General features: G+C 43.4%; 1 protein-coding gene across 1 annotated transcript in view; it reads left to right on the top strand.

Moving 5' to 3' along the window:
• Ser (Serrate) overlaps window positions 1-19,442 on the top strand; it is a 165,282-nt gene that overhangs the window by 44,151 nt on the left and 101,689 nt on the right. Inside the window, exons 3-4 of the mRNA XM_065216970.1 lie at window positions 1,623-1,740; window positions 1,835-2,121. Of these exons, the coding sequence (XP_065073042.1) occupies window positions 1,623-1,740; window positions 1,835-2,121 (405 nt within the window). The remainder of the gene's footprint in view (window positions 1-1,622; window positions 1,741-1,834; window positions 2,122-19,442) is intronic.

Below are 19,442 nucleotides of genomic sequence, written 5' to 3'. Positions count from 1 at the left end.
TATAAAATGGCCTCTGTAATAGGTCCTGAGCAGTTTCAGTATAGAGAGGCTTCTAGAAGTAGCCCAGAATGGCCTTCAGAAATATTCCATGAAGAAGGCAGTTTCCACAAGTGACAAGCTTCGAGCATTAGCTTCGAGAAGAAGCCTAGTGCGAGTTTTAGCTGGTTGCCTAAAATGCGCATTTTTCAAAACAAAACTGTTATAATCTGAAATTTTCCGGTTGAAGCATGACGTTATCATTGAAAGCCACTGGCCATACATTATATAATTTAGTTTATTTCTCGATGTGACGGCATTAAAGTCATACAATTCGCCTAATGTAGCATTGTTGTTACGTATATCACACATTCTAATATGATAATTCGATTGTTCAATATTATTTTCTGCCAAAACAGAAAAACACTTATCGCATCGCGGAGCTAATAAATTCCGTTCCAATTTTCTTTCCCCCAAAACCCATCGATCACGTTTTCGTCTCTCACTGACTAAATATTACGCAACACCCCGTTTCCATAACGAGACGTCAAGAGACGTTCGCATCTCAAAGTTCGTCCTCAATTGGTCTTATCCTGAAGCGCCCTCTAATCCATCTGCCAGGCACGGGGTCGCATCCATCGAAGCAATCCAGTTTCCATTCCATTCCGAGCCATTAAAATTGCAAATGCCTACTGCGCGCTTGCATGGATCTTCGCACCGTTCGAACCGTGAGAGTAAACAAATGTAAAAATCTAAATCTTCGAATCCAAATCAGCTGCCCAAATTGGGTTAGCCGCCGACCCCCGCCTGCAAAAAAAAACCCATCATCATCGAGAGCGCAACGAGAGGGAAACAATATCCGAAACTGAAAGCGAAAACCACTCATGTTACTTATTTGAATAATGAAATCATCACACCTCATCATTACTGTTGCGCTCACCGCGGTTCAATTCTCAGATTCTTCGGTTCGTCTGTCAGAAGTGTGTATGGGAAGATTTTTCGTTTTCTTGTGTGGCGGTTCGAATCCGCGCAAAGGCTCTTAACCTTGACTAATTGATACTTGTGGTGAGCGTCGTCGTCGTCGTCGTCTGACTACTGAATTATATGCACCTTCAGGGCAGCTGTGCCGAAAATAAAATAATAACCGTAGCAGGCCTGGGACAAGCAGAGACAAAAGCATGCAATCATCCGGGTCCCGAAAGGGGCGTAAGTTTTTGGCTCGCGCTCGGGGACCGTGAAAACCACGATGTCGCCAAATCACAGGGTTCGATCGATCGCAGCAGCCGTCTGTCGCTGAGATGACACAAATTTCCCCAATTGCCATGGTGACGAAACAATGAGAAAACAAGCAAACAAGCATAGTTGATTAAGGTTAATGCCCGTAATTATTGGCTAATTAATTGCGGTGTAATAAATAACGATTTCTGCCTTTTGAATTGGTAGGAGTTTTCAGCGATACCAATCTTTATCGTCGTCTCATAAATAATCACCACTTTCTGCTGCGCGTTTGTTCCCGAATGCGGAAGAAATGCGGTAATCGTCTTAGGTGGAGATAAAAAATTAAAACCATTTTTTGTTTTGTTTCACTGAACTGTCTTTCCCCTTTCTTTCACGTCACTAATCGTTATCGTTTTCTTTGTTTTCAGGTTTCCTCGTCGGGCTTCTTCGAGATGCAAATTCTGGAGATAGCCAACACCAATAGCCATCTACTGTCCGGATATTGCTGCGGTCTGCCGGTGGAGAAGCAGCGAACACAAACGACCGGTAATCCAAGAGCCCCCCCCCCCCCCTTTGAACCCACCTCTGCGGTTTGTCATTCTAACCTCATTTTTTTTTCTGCGTCGTTTACCCGATATAGGATGTCCGGCATGTGCAACGGCGTTCAGGCTGTGTCTGAAGGAGTACCAGGGCACGACATCCAGTGGCCAGCAGCTGAAGGCAGCAGCGGCGGCTGCGGCTGCTGCTGCTGCCGCCCAGCAGCAACCAGGGGAAGCCCTTTTGGCAGACGAACCGCAAACGGCGTCGTCGGCCATGTACGGGTGTGCATTCGGCAACGCCAGCACACCGACGCTGGGTGGTTCGAGCTTCGTCCTGTCCGACTCGGAAGTCGGCCGCGTCACGCTGCCCTTCACGTTCCGGTGGACGGTGAGTCATTGCTGCTTTGTTATTGTTGTTGTCGTAGTAGGCCGAATAGGGGAGGGCGCCGAAAACATCAGGAATTTTGGGGGTTCGTCGCTTGCAGTTTTGTGGCCCGGAGGGGGCGTTGCTGTCTCTTATAATATTTTTACGTTTATCGGCATTTTAATAGCTCATTGATGATTAAGTTGGATCATCTTAGCAAAGCCATCAGCATAGCAACATTGTTAACCGTGAAATTTCCACTTGAGCTCACAATAAACAAACTAAGCATCCAATCGGGTTCGTTCCACCAGCCCGAGCACGTCATCTCGTGCAGCAAGCGATTGTTCTCAGCTCACCCGACAGATGTTGTTCTGCACCAGTCCACTCTCTTCCAACACCGGGCATCCCACGGGGAAAAGCGCTGAAAAATTGTGTGAATCAAACTTTTCGTGTAAAGAGGCCTTCTTCGTGTTCTCTCGCACTGCCATGGCAACCCCACGGTTTGCTGTTAAGCCTGGTGCTTTCGTGCTGCTGCCCTGCACCACCAGCAGGAATAAAGAGATGAAATATAAAATATAGTTGCATAAAACTGCATCCAACAACGCCACACCGTCCCTGGGCTTCTTTCGGTTTTGTTCTTCTGCTGGTGCGGGAAACGATGCGATCATCTTCGCCTCGACAACGGCGACGGGATTGGAAAATTAGTTCGCGCTGTTGCTTAGGAACGGAACGACGGCTGCTGCCATGATAACAGCCATGCGATGCAGTTTTAATTCACTTTGGTGGTGGACGATGCAGAAATTAATAAGGCCACCACTCACCTTACTTTCGATTGCATGTTGGCAGCTCAGCTCAGCCCAGCCGCCCGTTCGTTCGCTCGCTGATGAGCCGAAATTGATTGCGCCCTCCGTCGACTCTGCTTGGGTGACTTTACCGAAGTAGGCGAATTAATTTTGCCATTTTTCCCTTTGGGTTTGCGAAATCGAGTTGTTGTTGCTGTTGGGTGAACTCTCAAAAGTTCAAGCCCATTTAGCTGGGGCTGATAGGATGGCGTAGTTGGCTGTGTTTGGGGGGTTTTGAAATTTGTTTCGCTAGAGCGGCAAGGGGTCACCCTGCAACGATCCTAGGGGTCAGCTCTGTTGGTTTTGTGATGGATGCGATTGGACACAACCGGGGTGAAGCGTGATCTCTTTTTGGCGAAAGTTTTCAGTAAGTCTTTGAAGTGGTTTGGGATGGTGGGAATATTGTTGCTTCGAGGGGGGATTTGATACTATGCGGACCATCGAGCTTAGAGCACCCAAGTAACATTTTGACTTTTATGAAATACTACACTCATTAAGACCAGAACCTGCCTAGTTGGTCTATCCTGGAGAAGGTTCGATGCTTTTTAAACTTGATTTACTGCAAACAAATTGTATGACGAACGCATTGCGAACATTTTTTTTACATTAAATTTATTTTTATTCAGTTGTTTTGTTTTACCATAGTTTTACATTGTAAGTGATCAACATTTGTTTTTCATTCTTTACTAAAATTACTGAAAGCAATTGGCTAATTTTTGCTAATTCAAGCATAACTTTTCGAAAGGACGTATGTAACATTTGACAGCAAATGAGAAAAATGGGGTAGCAATATTCAGACTATATTATTAAATCCTATTTAAAAGTTTTTGATATTTTTCACGATCTGTTGCTGCCAAAAGTTACATACAGGATTGTAGTTTATGATTTTTATGAAAAATGCTGGGTTTTTGCATACATTAACAGCAATTTTGATTAAATTAAAAGATACACCCTTTTGGTTCTGAACTTCCCACATACACCTTGATTGATTCGTCGTTATAATACCTAGGTTGTTATATACACCTTGTGAGATGCGTCGATTTGACAGATCGTTTTACACTTGCGTCAGATCAGATACACCAGTTTTTATTTGGAAGCAGAAATACGTCGGTCTGCTAACTCTCACAAAGAAATTCGTCATTTTGAGGAACGGAGAAGGAGATCCTTAGTCAAGAGCAGGTTATCTGGAACAAGAGGATAACTGAGGATTAAAATAACGGGATCCAGTAACAGGTAGTAAGAAGTCCCGGACAAGACGATTTTCCTGTCACCTCAGAAAGTCCTGTCAGAAACAAACATGCAGAGCCAAAACGGGTTTCCTTCCGCTGCTGGATGCGGAACAGCGAGCGCTGGTGTACGTGGATTCGAAGCTGTTTGAGACGGCAGCCACGAAGACAACGACCGGCGAGACGAAAGATTTTTTGGCGACCAGCATCTTGGCGTGCGCACCGGTTCGAATTATACCTTTCAGGTTAGTCTAATGGAAATTATGCTGAACCACCATGGTCATGATGATGACAATTCTCGCGCAACACGAGAAAAGGGCCTATCATTGTTGATCGATTCTCTTAATCGATTTTCTCTTTCGCGAATAACCCGACTGCAAATGAATTTTCCATTGAGTGTGTTGTTTTAGGCGCAAGCTAACATCATCTGCTGCCGAACTGTGCTGCGAGCTCAGCGAGAAATTCGTTTATTTAGCCGTGGTAAACCAAAGAGAAAGTCGATGAAGAGAATCGATCAACGAGGATAGGCCCTTTTCAAATGTTACGCGAGAATTATCATGGTTGAAATATTATCTGTTTCATTGGAAGCAAAATGCACCGAAATTGTCACCATAGGAATTCCTATCACGACGGGTTGGGCGCGTTTTGCGTTCAATGAAACGGATGATGTTGAATAGATTTGAACTGCTAATGGAAATTTTCTCCGCAGTAAAAGTCAACCAACGTGGTTCTGATGGTGGAACAATAGGTCGCAGACGCACCCTCTTTTGGCAGGCACCAAGTTTTTGAGGAACGCTTGATAATATTCCTTTTGACGGACGAAAGGAAGTAGTCCTCGAAGGTCCGAAAGCTTTGCATCCGGCAATAGCAGAGGTTCGATGTTCAACGGCTTCAAGTTAACTGCTTTGATATTGATCGCTGACTGGAACAGTCGAATAGTTTCAAAATTTTCTTGTGTCGGTTCATATTTGAAGAAGACTTCTCCTGGGGAATCCGTGGTGTATTTAAAAACCATGATCAGAATTCTGGGGACGAGAAGCATTGTGTATGTTCAGATCCTGTTCTGGGGGCACTTCATTTGCCGACGAGTTTAGCGAAACGGTTTCAACTTCTTCGTAGTACCCGACGCTGGGTAATTGGGCCATAATCGCCGAAGAAACAGCAATCTGTTGTGACCATGGTTGTGGATCGTCAAGCTGAGTGGCTGCGTCTAAAAAAATATTTTCAACTATGTTTTTATCATGAATATTAATAAAAACATACCTAGCAGCAGCTGAATTGCATCAAAATCCATTTTGAATCTATTCGGAAGCAGCAGGACGCAACTGCTGATTCAAATTTTCGATTTTCGTTTACACATGTGACGTTTCACTGTTAGCGTATCTGCGGTTTGCGTGTTATTTTCAATTTTTGAAAGTTGCGTCATATTGACGGCAATAGGGTGTATCTAAACTTTTTTTAAACATTGAAAGAAGAACACATAGGGCGGTAATTAAATTTATTTTTTCTTCAATGATTAAGTTTTTAAACTTTGTTTCGCAATTACTATAGAGTAAAGCATGAAATTTACAACCGGATAGAGGGAAAAACTCGATTTGTTTGTTTTTGCGACTTACGTCCTTTTGAAAAGTTATGCTTGAATTGGTATTTATCATTTTACAGTGTGAACATTTGTTCTATTTTAAATTTTTGAATTATAAATTTCCTATCTAACTACATTAAATCCTAACTAAACCTACTATTTACAAAGTTATGGGTAAAGATTTCTATTTTTATCGTACTCTGAATTTAGAGTCCTAGTTTGGTGCCAACTGGCGAGCGCAGTCATTCTCTGGTCGATTTGATCGAGATTTGCCAGCCGATGAACGTCCGCTATCCGTGTGTGCGGAGGCAGATTCAGAATCATCTTCAGGAACTTGTTCTGCAGGACTTGGAGCTTCTTCCGATGTGTTTTAGTACAACCCTTCCATACCGGAGACCCATACTCCAGCATAGGTGCAACAATCTGCCTGTAGACAGCCAGCTTGTGGACGGTGGATACTTTCGAGCGACGGTTGATGATCGGATACAGACGTTTCAGCATTATGGTGCCTTTTTTGACTCGGTCTTCCACGAGCGACCGGAAGAGGGACTTACTGTCGAGAATCAGGCCAAGGTAGCGTACCTCGGGTGACCACTCAGTTTCAGCGTTCAGAACCTTTATCTTTGATGACGGTTTGAGCCGGTCGGTGTTGCTATGCGGAAACACAATGGTTAACGTTTTGGCCGCGTTCACACATATCTTCCAGTCGGTGAGATATATGATGTAGGCATCCAATCCGTTTTGGAGCTTCGATACGAGAGTGTCCCTTGTAGCTGATTGCCGAATCGTCAGCAAACAGCGACAGTGTTCCACCTTGCGGCAGTGTCGGTATGTCCGATGTGTACAGATTGGACAATATGGGCCCCAGGATGCTTCCTTGAGGGACAACAACGGGTACATCATACGGTTCCGAGAGAGCACTGCCTACGCATACTTGAGACGTCCTGCCGTCGAGGTAGTCCGAGAAGATCTTCACCAGGTAGCTGGGGAAACGAAATTGCAGAAGCTTGTGCACCGTTATCGAATGCTTTTTCGATGTCCAGTATCGCCATGACCGTTGTCTTCAAGACCGACTTCGCCTGATTGATGAGGTTTGAGACCCGCTTGAGTTGGTCCACCGTCGAGTGACCTCGTTGCTAAGCGAGGAAAGCAAACTGATCGGACGATAGCTTGACGGGTTGGTAGGATCCTTTCCCGGCTTCGGTATCGGTACCACCTTGGACCGCTTCCAGGTAGCTGGGAAGTGTCCGAGCTACAGACAGCTATTGATGACGTTCACCAGAAGAGCATGTGCTTTCGGTCCCAAATTCTTCAGGACAATGTTGAAGAGTCCGTCGAAACCCGGTGCCTTCATGTTCTTCGTCGACTTGATGGTGTTCACCAGCTCATCAAGTGTGATTTTCCGGTCCGCCGGAAGCACGCTCTCAAGCACCGGACCCTCCATCGGGCTGACAATATCTCGACCCAGATTATGCGAAGCCATAAAATGTTGAGAAATGGAGTTCGCCTTTTGGGTGGCTGTTATGTGAACCTCATTATCAAGTTTAAGAGGCGGCATGGGCTTTGGTTTGTTTTAAAGCACTTTTGTTAAACGCCAGAAGGGCCTAGAGTAATTTGGTAAACTACTAAGGTCTTTTGCAAAATGCCTGTCCCTAAGTTTTTCCACCCTAATGGCAATAATTTAGTTTAATGTGTTATATAAAACTTTCCTACTAACGTTTTGCATTCTTTGGAACTGCCTCCTAACACAATTCCTAAGAGATACGCTTGGTCTCATCATCAAGGTTGGTAAACTTACATGTCACCGGGGTTGTCGGGATGAACCGTTGTTCCGCTTCGCCTATGGAGAGCGCTTGCAGCACGCCGTCGATTTCTTCCGTCGTCGTTAACGCAGGATTTTCGACCACTCTATCCTCCATAAATCGCTAGAGTTGAGGCCAGTTCGCTCGATGATAGTTTCGCCTACGATGCTGCTGACGTTGGTTGATGGTTTGATTCATCTCGAAAACCACCGGTAGGTGGTCGGATGACAGATCGGTAATGGCACGGGGCTCAGAGCAACCATCCGCCATGTTGGTGAGAACGATGTCGAGGGTGGATCCGACACCGCCTGCAGGATAGGATAAACTTACCCTTCCGACGAGTCAACTTCTGGATGTCATTATTGAGATGATCGATTGTTCCATCCGACTCCTTACATTGGGCAGGACAGTAGATGGCAATGAGTGTGATGAGACCATCCGGTGACGCATTGAGAACCATTTGAAAACTGTATTTAAGCTACAATAAAAGCTATTTGGCAAAAGCCAAAAAAGCACTCATTTAAATCCGAATGGTTTTACGGAATGCTGTATATGAATTGAATGACTATAACCTTTATAAAACCATCATGAATCAGAGTGAATGTCAAATGGCTGCTGAATTTTTAATTGGGGAGGGAGGTCGGGTGTTCTTGGGAAAAGTCTTCCAACCAATTCAAACAAGTATTGTCAGGCCTTCAACATTTTCTGAACAATTAATCGAATCATATAAATGTGAGGGTCCAGAATAGGGTTTATCGACGTTCAGTAAATATATTATCGATTTCATAATTTATATCCATGAATCTTGAATCTACACGTGTACGTGATCTTGAATAATTGTCTGAATTAATTGAATCATTGTTTTGGAACTTCCTACACAGATACAAACGTTTAATGTTGAGCTATAGTTGGCATAAACAATGAAATTGATTACAAGCTTGTATACAATATTGCTGATTTATGCAGGGATGTCAGATTTGAAGACATCTCTTCATTTTGAATACATTTTAAATTTTAAGAAGACATTTTTATCCCACAGATATTTTGAAGACATTTGTGTTTTGAGAAGATTTGAATGATCGCAGTAGGCCACGCTTGAAAGCTGACGTGTTTTTCTTTTGCTGCGTATTTTTCGTCAGCGAATTAAACATTTTTTGCTTTAAATTTTTCAATTTGTGTACTCAAATTTAGTTTCAAGTGTTCATAAAGTTATCATTTAGTGATATATCGTGTTTTGCCTGTGTTTGCCTTGAGTGACTCGGTTGACATTGAATCTAACCTCCAAAATCTACGATGCAGCATCAGTTTCATTGTTCGGTGTTGGTTTTCATTGAACGTGTAGTTCTGTTCAATTGAGAGATTCGTCACCATGGACGAGTTTGAACCCGGGCCGGTTGGTGTAGTAACCTAGGAACGTGCTGATAATTTGTCCGTCGCGAGTTTTAATGGTGATTCGTTGCCGTTAATCAGTAAGTTTTCCGCTTGCAAAAGTGCTCGGCTGCTGGTCTCTCGCCGGTGTCGGAGATTACGACTAAACTGAAAAATGTCTCGCTGGATACGCCCAAGACTGGACGGGTGGTAGCTGGTGGCCGCGAAAGGTTCCTGGAGAATGTACTAGACGCGAACCTACTCCAAGATGACATTGACAATGCAAGAAAATTTGTGTAACTATTACGACAGTTTGAAGTAACTGTTAGGACAAAGGTGAATCACGAAATGAGATGCAAAACGTAGAGAAAACTGCGGAACCCATGAATTGGAGGAGCGAATCAACACGATGAGACCAGTCCAAATACTTTTTATCATTAAAAAAAAAAAACAAAGACGTGCCAGGATTCAAAAGAACATTTTGAAACTGCAAGTGTGTGTGTAATGCTAATATCCAATTGATAGAGGTAATACATACATGCGGGGCTTATTGTAAGTGAAAGTAACCTCGGAATGGGCGTGACTCTCCAGACATTTGAATTGTGTTTTGTTAAGATTTTTGAAGACATGTTGAAATTGAAGAATTGCAATTGAAGCCATTTTCTAATTTTAAGCAGTAAAAGGTGATGGTTTTTGCTATAGAAATGAAGATTTTGACTTTTTATTTGAAGCTCCTTTTTGAAATTGTTGTTTATGAATAATGTAATCAAGTCTTGAAATAAAAATTCACTAGACTTTACCGAAATTTTCTGATTTTCTGATTGCCTGATCAATCTGCCGTCTGTGAATAGTATTTAAGAGACACCAATTGATTTTTTTTTAAAGAGTTTCAAAATAATACTTGTTCAACCTAAAGTCTTGACCCCAGAAGAATTTAGTGAAATCTTCGATCAACTGTAAATCCTTCTAATAATTTCTGACCATCCTGCCATCTTTACAAAATTTCTGAGTGGCGCCATTTGAATGTTTGAACAGATGAAGATCTTCAGATCTTCATCTTGATTAACCTGAAGTCTTGTACCTTATTGCCGTTTTTTTATCAGCTGCATATCTTTGAATAAAGAAATTTTTCGCTTAATAAGATAAAATATGGTTAACCAGCAATCGTGGGAGAACAGCTGAGTAACGCAATTTGAATTGTTTTGAGCAGTTGATGATCTTCAGGATAAAACTGTCGTGACTGGACCGAGGTTTCCAGCCTCGATCACGGTTCCACGAATCTGCCGCTCAGCTGGTGGTCCGATATAGTAACCGGACCGAGGTTTCCAGCCTCAGTAAAGGTTCCACGAATCTGCTGCTCCCTCTGTTGGTCCGCTAGTGCCGCTATCCCTTCTGCTGGTGGTTCTTTGCTGGTCGTCCGCTCTCTCCACAGTCTGTCATAAGAATGCCGTCAACGAGCTTAGGTACCTCATATTTATACCTCTAGCTGTATCAACATTTCTGAACCGATCGGATTCCGTTTACATACGGTCTATCACGCTTCACGCTCACTCGATTCTACTCATTTCTATTCCACACTAGCTCTATCTACTGCATTCTTCCCTTTTCCTACTCTCCTTATTTGAGGATCGGGGGCAATTTATCAACCCTCTCGGGGCATTTTATCAACCCTCTCGGGGCATTTTATCAACCCTCTCGGGGCATTTTATCAACCCTCTCGAGGGACTGTCTTCTACCTTCTCGGATGAATTTCTTCTACCTTCTCGGAGGAATTTCTTCTACCTTCTCGAAGGAATTTCTTCTACTTTCTCGGAGGAATTTCTTCTACCTTCTCGGAGGAATGTCTACGACCTTTTCGGAGGAATTTCTTCTACCTTTTCTGAAGAATGTCTACTATCCTCTCGGAGGAATGTCTACTACCCTCTCGGAGGAATTTCTTCTACTTTCTCGGAGGAATTTCTTCTACCTTCTCGGAGGAATGTCTACGACCTTTTCGGAGGAATTTCTTCTACCTTGTCGGAGGAATTTCTTCTACCTTTTCTGAAGAATGTCTACTATCCTCTCGGAGGAATGTCTACTACCCTCTCGGAGGAATTTCTTCTACTTTCTCGGAGGAATTTCTTCTACCTTCTCGGAGGAATTTCTTCTACCTTCTCGGAGGAATTTCATCTACCTTCTCTGAGGAATGTCTACTACCCTCTCGGAGAAATGTCTACTACCCTCTCGAAAGAATGTCTACTACCTTCTCGGAGGAATATCTTCTACCTTGTCGGAGAAATTTCTTCTACCCTCTCGGAGGAATTTCTTCTACCCTCTCGGAGGAATTTCTTCTACCTTCTCGGAGGAATGTCTACGACCTTCTCGGAGGAATTTCTTTTACCTTCTCGGAGGAATTTCTTCTACCCTCTCGGAGGAATTTCTTCTACCTTCTCGGAGAAATTTCTTCTACCTTCTCGGATAAATTTTTTCCACCTTCTCGGATGAATTTCTTCTACCTTCTCAGAGGAATATCTTCTACCTTCTCGGAGAAATTTCTTCTACCCTCTCGGAGGAATTTCTTCTACCTTCTTGGAGGAATGTCTACTACCCTCTCGGAGAAATGTCTACTACCCTCTCGAAAGAATGTCTACTACCTTCTCGGAGGAATATCTTCTACCTTGTCGGAGAAATTTCTTCTACCCTCTCGGAGGAATTTTTTCTACCTTCTCGGAGGAATTTCTTCTACCTTCTCGGAGGAATTTCTTCTACCTTCTCGGAGGAATTCATTCTACCTTCTCAGAGAAATTTCTTTTACCCTCTTGGAGGAATTTCTTCTACCTTCTCGGAGGAATTTCATCTACCCTCTCGGAGGAATTTTTTCTACCTTCTCGGAGGAATTTCTTCTACCTTCTCGGAGGAATTTCTTCTACCTTCTCGGAGGAATTTCTTCTACTCTTCCGGAGGAATTTCTGCGACCTTCTCGGAGGAATTTCTTCTACCTTCTCGGAGGAATTTCTTCTACCTTCTCGGAGGAATTTCTTCTACTCTCTCGGAGGAATCACCATTTGGTGAGACCGGATGGGATTCAACTTTGAAATCTATGTTAGGGAAATCGCTTTTCGCAGGCAATCTGTTATAATTTTAACTATCATAGCAACAGTTGCTCATTCGTGCATTTTTCAATGGTGACATTTTTAAAATGAAAGTCCTCTAATTTACCCAGATGCGTAGGAATATTTCTGATTGATTGGTGATAAAAATTTTGAAATTGGTCCAGGGGCAGCTGAGTTATTAACGTTCAAAATCTTTCATAATTTTGTTACATGTTCCATTTTCGGTTTTCACAAAGTGTACCCCCATATAGAAATCATAGACGTAGTCCTACGATTCCTTTTCGCTTCAAAAGGGTCTCCCTTAGCAGCTGAACTTGTGGGAAGTTGTGTCAACTTATGCGAAGCTCTTTGAACTTCTAAGATTTTTCCATAGCACATTCAGAGCTTCTCAAACTTTTAGGATGTTCACTGGATTTATGCCGAAGTTTTTTTTTTGACTTGTACGAGTTTCCTATAATTTAATACAATGTTTCCAAAACATATACAATATTCTCTTTGCTTCTAGCACATGTCAATAACTTCAACAAAGTTCCCTGAACATCCTCAAAATTTCCTTTTTGTTTTCAAGGTCTCTTAATTCTCTAAGATGTTTAGGGAAAGTATTAACTACTCCGAACTTCATAAAAAACCCTCATGCTTTTCTAGGTATATTCCTGGAAATCTTGGAAATTGGAGTTTTTAAAAATTTGCTGATCTTTACGATTTTTTTTATTTTCTTCAAATTTCCTGTACTTCTAAAAAGTTCGTTGGGCTTTAACAATGTTTGCCGATCTTCTGCGAAGTTTCTTGAAATTTTACATAATTATATACACTTCTATGAAGTTTTATGAAGTTCCTACGCAATTCTCCTTTTACAAAGTTTGCTGATCTGCTACGAAGCTCGCTGCATTTCTACAAAGTTCACTGCTCTTCTACGTTTCTCGATGATTTTATGCAAAGTTCGGGAACATGTACGGAATTCCAAAAAAAAAATTCCAAGTTCAATGAAGTGGCCTGAAAGTTAAACAATGTCCCAAAAAGGTTCCCTGTAATTAAACAGTGTTTCCTTATGTTCTACGAAGTTCCCGGAACTTGTAAATAGTTTCCTTTTCTAAAGGGTCCAGAATTTTTCAAAGTTCCCTGATTTTCGACAAACTTATCAGTAACTCTACGAAGTTCCCATAATTTAAACGAAGTTTCCCTACTTTCTAAGAAGTTCTACCAAGCTCCCTAAATTTAAGGAAAAAGCCCTGCACTTTAACGAACTCCTCCGAATTTCTACAAATCTCGTTAAATTTCTCTAATGTTCGCAATACTTCTACTAAGTTCACTGAACTTCTACAATTTTGTTTGCACTTCTATGAAGATCACTGAAGTTCTACCATAGAGGTAACTCTAAGACCAGAAGGTCCCGAAGAAACGTGCTCAACTTTTTGGCTCAGCTCGGGTACTCTCTTCGGTCCCAAGCTAATCGATGCACCCCTCGAAACATAGGAGAATCCACGAACCCCTCATGTTATCTGTCAAACTTTCATAGCTAATCAAATAAAACATAGTGTAGTACTAGAATTTCGACTAGCATGGGGAACGTTACTCGATTTGCTTGGGACCAATAGGCTAGTCAAGTAGTAAGCCAATTTAAAATCGTTAATTTCCACCGGTTATACGCCACGTTCTCGAGATACAGTTTATATAGGAAGTTCACATGCACACTAGTGCTACGTAGTGAGAGAGTTCTGAACTAGTATGAACACCATACAAAAGGACATGATCACCTGAACAACTTTGCTCAAGACAGTAACCTTCTATATGGCCAGGATTTTGATATACAGCTTATATAGCAAGCTCATATGCACACTAGCGCTGCATAGTGAGAGAGTTCTGAACTAATATGGCCACAATCCGAAAGGACTTGGTCACTTGAACAACTTTGCTCAAGACAGTAACTTTCTATATGGCCAGGATCACGAAATATTCTATGTTGGACCTATGATCCGGGCGCTATACATAAGTAACATAAAAGTGTCCCAATTAAACCTGAATCCAATGACACAGGCTTGTTGGTCTATCCCAGTACAACAACATTGTCGAAGACAGTATAGCTCTATATATTGAAACAAATGAGATTAGTGAAAATCCCATGAGCTGTGGGTATCCTTATTTGCGGTTCCTTATTCACGCCCCTGTTACCCGGGCAATAAGGACTCCTGACTGTAATTTCATGTTTTTTGGTGGTCCTTCGAAAATGTCAAACAGCAGAATTGCAACCAGCAAGTGTAGAACTAAAAGCGGTGCGATGATCGTTTTCATAGCTATGACGACGACTGAATTAAGGAACTTAGAAACAGAGGGGTGGAAGTCAATTCTCTTCGTCGATTTCCTCTTTTGATGACCATGGTTTCACTAACCTATTTCGCACTATTTCTGCTATGCTTTTCTATCATCCAGAACAACAAACGTATGTTTGCCGTCGAGTTATTAACGAAACAGCAAGTCGATGAAGAGAATCGATCAAAATCACTTGCACCCCTGCTTCCAGGTTTGGTTACAAGATTACAACTCTGGAGAGCATTTTGTGTGGTCGTTGGGGGTGTGTGGTTCTGAATATGGCGATGAGTGTGCAAAATGTAACGCAATTGCATCCTCCCTATTCGCACACACCCGAAGATTGGAGGCGAATGCCACTTCGTCTTGTTTCGTCTACTAACGACTCTCTGATGACTGTGTTGGGGAAGCAGCATATGCATGTACGTAATTGGTGGATTTGTTAGTTATTTCGACGTTTTTGACAATGCTTGACATTTACCACTTTTTCAATAATTTCTTTTTGAAAATTGTTATCGATGCGTAGAAATATTTCTGATCGATTGGTGATACAATTATTGAAATTGGTCCAGGGGCAGCTGAGTTATTAACGTTCAAAATCTTTCATAATTTCGTTACATGTTCCATTTTTGGTGTAGCCCATATGGAAATCACAGACGTAGTCCTACGTCAAAAATGTTGAGCGGTATTACTTAAGTTTAAAATTGAGTGCGCTGAAAAAGGAATTTCAAGTTAAATCTGCATCAATCCATCCATTACGGATAGTGATCTACCACTATATTTTTTTCATTAATCATGAAAGTCAGCCTACTTCGATGGGTAAAAACCCCTCTAAAACCCTCCAAACGCTCATAAAATTGACAGATTGCATCGTAAAATCGAGCACACAAATGGCCGACAAAGTATGTCAGCGAGTTGCCCAAAAATAAACACAACAGTGGTAGAAATTGGCTTCTCTGCCCAAAAACATCCACCGAAAACCGAACTTGGGGCGATTGCGTTGAAAGCCCAAATTGCCGCTGATGAGATGACCTATGAGTGAAGACGAGTCACGAACCGGTTCATCTCTATGTTTATTTTTTTTTGCGATCGTTTTCGCGCTTTCGGGCTCATCCCTCGAGCAGCGATTAATCATCTGTTGGTGGTTCTTTCTCCTTATACCTAACCTATCCGGTGTGTGGATATTTATTTACAATCGCTCACAAATGTCATTCTCCCTTTCAAGCGGGCCAAACACACGAACGGATGGGATTTTTATTATAATTTTCTCCCAAATATAGTCGAATTTTAAGCTTTCGTCATAAAATTATACACGCATTTATCTGCATAATTGGATTCCGATTTTATCGCACCCGCACGGAGGATGACAGCTCAAATTTGTACACCCAGTGTCTGGAGACATCGCTGACGGGCCCGAGAAGGCCATGCAAATTTCAAAATGGCAATCCACTCGATCGCATAGAGAAAGTGATTTAAGGATGCAGCTGGGAATTTTTTCCCTACTTCTTCTTCTTGCTTTTATCATGTTGATTCGAATATTAAAGCATGCGACATATTCCCATGGCAACGGCGTAATCGAGCGGCTTCGATTGCGACAGCTGTCACTCTTCTCTCCCCAGTCAGTGCTGACTTTCAAGCCGATCGAACGCGCTCACCGTTAGGCATAGAGGCCGGCCGACAGATCGCAGCGAGGTAATTGACTTCAATTACCCATTAGCAAACTCTCCCGAGAAAAGCCGATCAATTAGAAATATTTCGTCATCGTGTACCGACCGGGGTTTTGCGATCGGAGAATTTTAATGAGCATTTTTCCCACTTTCGCGTTGTTTCGGGAACATGGGGACAGGGAATTTGAAATATTTTCGTTTTTTTCGGACCCGGGTGAGCCTTGTTGAATGGTTGTTTCCCTCGCCTTTCTGATTCATTCAGCCAGCTCAGGAGTGATTGAAACTGCCATCCTAGTAGCCTCGAGACGACACAGGATGTCGGTCGTCGTAAGACCGGAAAAATTTGACCCTCACCATCGGAAACCGAAAAACAACGCAAGGCCTGCTCCGATCGCCAGGAGCAAAATGAGGAGGCGGAGGAGGAGGAGTAGGTCGAAAAAATGAATTCATTTGTATTTCGCCTGCTGAGGAATTTTAATGAGACGAAAAGTTTTTTCCCGTTCTTCCTTTGGACGTTCTTTCTCCGTCGTCGGCTGGCAGTAGGCATGGGAATCTTCTCCTTACAAAACGCGCGCGTGAAAGGATAAACCGGGTGGTGTACACGGATCCGACAAAAAGCTGCATTTGTTTCGGTGGTTTAAGTACATAAATATGCACGCAGAGACGCAGAATGTGGACCGAGAACGAAAGCCAAGCCACCACCACCGCATTTTTTGTTTTCGTCTGTTTTTTTTCGGAAGGTGGGGATAAGTGAAGCGAAAATAAAATCTGCTTCCTTGCAGCATGGGCCGGGGTCAGAGGCAGTTTTTTAAACACCCATTATATGGAAATGAAGTTGCAATTTGCAAAACGGCCCTCTGAGAGCGGGAAGCAAGACGACCACGACCGGCCGTTAAAAAGCCGTATCAATATCAATAAAAATCTTATTAAAAACTATTTGGGGACCCATTGTTTTCGCTTCGGGTTTGAGAACAAGTGCAACAATAAAAATGCAATCCGGGCCCAAGGGCCATTCAACGACAATGGAAATGAATTGTTAAAAGGCGTGAATTTAGCGCGATCTTGTCTCAGTTGGCTGGAAAAGGGCTTTGCGGTTTGTTTTCGGTCGTGGGAAGCTTGATTGATGTACGTTTGTTATTTTGACAGTTATGAAAGGGCGGATGTGTGTTCTGTGGAGAACCTTGTTAAGGTTCCCAGATAATTACCCGGAGAATTTCCACCGAGAGGTTCTTCAGTGTACCGTAAGGCCTTTCGTCACCGCGCGACCGCTCCAGAAAATCCTTTCGTACGTCAGTCAATCCGTCACACACAGTCAGTCGTCGTCGTCGTCGTCGATTGCCAATTCGTCGACAGACGATGGACAGACAGACCGACAGACCGGGTTGCTACGATTGAATACCTCGGCGAGTCAACAAACAGACAAGCGGGGCTATTGGATTTGGCGACCCCCTCGTCTAATTAAAGTTGAACCAAAACTAACAGCTGAATGCGATTCGATAAAAATCGGGTGACAGCTCCCTTCTCGGTCAGCGGGAGCGCGGTGGGGTTCCGAAAAATTTAAATTAAACCAGGAGTGGTGATTGACGTGTGAGATATGAGGAAACCTCGACGAGTCGACGAGTCGACAACGACGACGACGACGACCGACCATAAACGGAGCAAGCGTTGATCGCTTGCTTCACTCTGGCCTGCTTGCTGAACTTGTTATCGCTAGCGAGCGCGCGCGTGTGTGTGTGTGTTGATTGATTTCTGTCGGTTGCTGTGGGGGAACCCTACAAGTGTCGCGTCTCGTTCGGCCGTCCGTCTGTCCGTCGATAATGGAACAATCATCGTGTACGGCACATCGATTTATGTAGCATTTTTTCGCGCACAGCCGACCTGGAAAGCAATTATCATTTTTCTCTTCCTTCGGCCGTCCATTCGTATGAGCGCTGATCGGTTCGTGATTTCATTTCTAAGACTGCTCCGTTGGGCTCGCGCGTACCTACCGAAGAAAGTTCATCTTTAATTTATCTCTGGTGGTTTACATTCTTTCAGCGGCGGCTCCTTACACAACATGACCGACGACGACGACGACGGCGGCGGCGGGATGGCGTCTGGTGGCTCGCAATTATATCTCGCTGATGTGATAAAATTATACTTTTCCTCATCGGTGCACTTCTAATTCGAGTTTCTGCGGTGGCTCGCGGACAATTATACCCATCCACGTAGCCAGACGAGCGCGAGGTGAGGCGAGTGTAGACTGCTGCACTGCAACTGCAACGCCTGCAACAGATGTAATAATACCTGAATCGAGACTCGATCAAATGCATCATGCTTCACCCCCCGCCCCTCCTTAGGAATCGCTTATCGTGGGACCCCCCATCGGGATCGATTGCAACGGCTTCAGCAGAAGCACCATAAACCGGGCTGACCAGACCCCCGTGCCCCTCTCAAAGCCACAAACATCTCATATTCTTACAGCTCGCTTGCATCGCGGCAACACACGCGGCAATAAATTTTGTATTTTTGTGAAAATCATTTTATGTGTGTACTCGCGAACTCGCGCGCCGCTCATAGTAGGCCAAAGCAGGCGAAAGAAAGCGATCAGCAAGCGACGACGACGACGACTACGACGACGACGACGGCGAAGACGTCGCGACTCACAGAGGTTACTTTATACATTTGTAAAATATCGATTTTCTTTCCTTCCGCTCTCGCTCGATGACGATGGCGCGGTGGCTGCGGTGCGACCTGAACCTGAATCGATGATTTATCCAAAGCATCTCCCTTATTTCCGTCCTCACCCCTCCCAGTCCGCGATCGCATTTACCTCGTTCGTGACGACTTCTGCTGCCCGAGAGTTTTGAGATTGCGATCATCGCGCGCACTCGCGGTCCATTTTGTAAAAATCATAAATAATGGAAGATATAATGCAATGTAATAGGCATCGCAGCAAGCGGGTGGAAGAAGGGCGTCGTGCGGATTTTTTGCTTTTCTTTTCGGTTCTGTAGCTTCCATAGTTTGGTGGGGGGAATGAGGGGGGGGGGAGAGGGTAACCAAAGCAACCAACCATGGCATACTCTTACGGTCGGGCGTACGTTGAGGGGATAATGTTATTGATCTAAAAGTGGCTCTTTAATATTGGTTTCTCGGTGAAGTGGATTTTCGTGATTCAGTTATTACAGTTCTCGACTTGCCTCGGTTTACTGGTGCGAGGGGAGGTGCGGTTTTGGAATTTTGCGGTATTCGAAAGAGATATTTGTTGAAAGGAAATGAAATTTTGTTTACAAGAATTTACTGCAACGAAATGGTATTTTGGGGGAAAGGTTCGTCGCTCGATTTTCATATTTGAGCGTTAAAGTCTTTTGTATAGAAAATGGGAAAACGGTTCTACTGCTACATTGTGTGACGCAGTAATGGCTCGTTGGTGTGGATTTCAATAAAACTCGATCAATTATTCGGTGTTTCGATGTAAACAAA

Source organism: Ochlerotatus camptorhynchus, unplaced genomic scaffold (assembly GCF_037179485.1).
Source record: "Ochlerotatus camptorhynchus isolate MF236.1 unplaced genomic scaffold, CSIRO-AGI_Acam_v1.1 ptg000070l, whole genome shotgun sequence".
NCBI classification, from domain to species: Eukaryota; Metazoa; Arthropoda; class Insecta; order Diptera; family Culicidae; genus Ochlerotatus; species Ochlerotatus camptorhynchus.
This window is presented reverse-complemented; position numbering and strand designations above follow the sequence as displayed.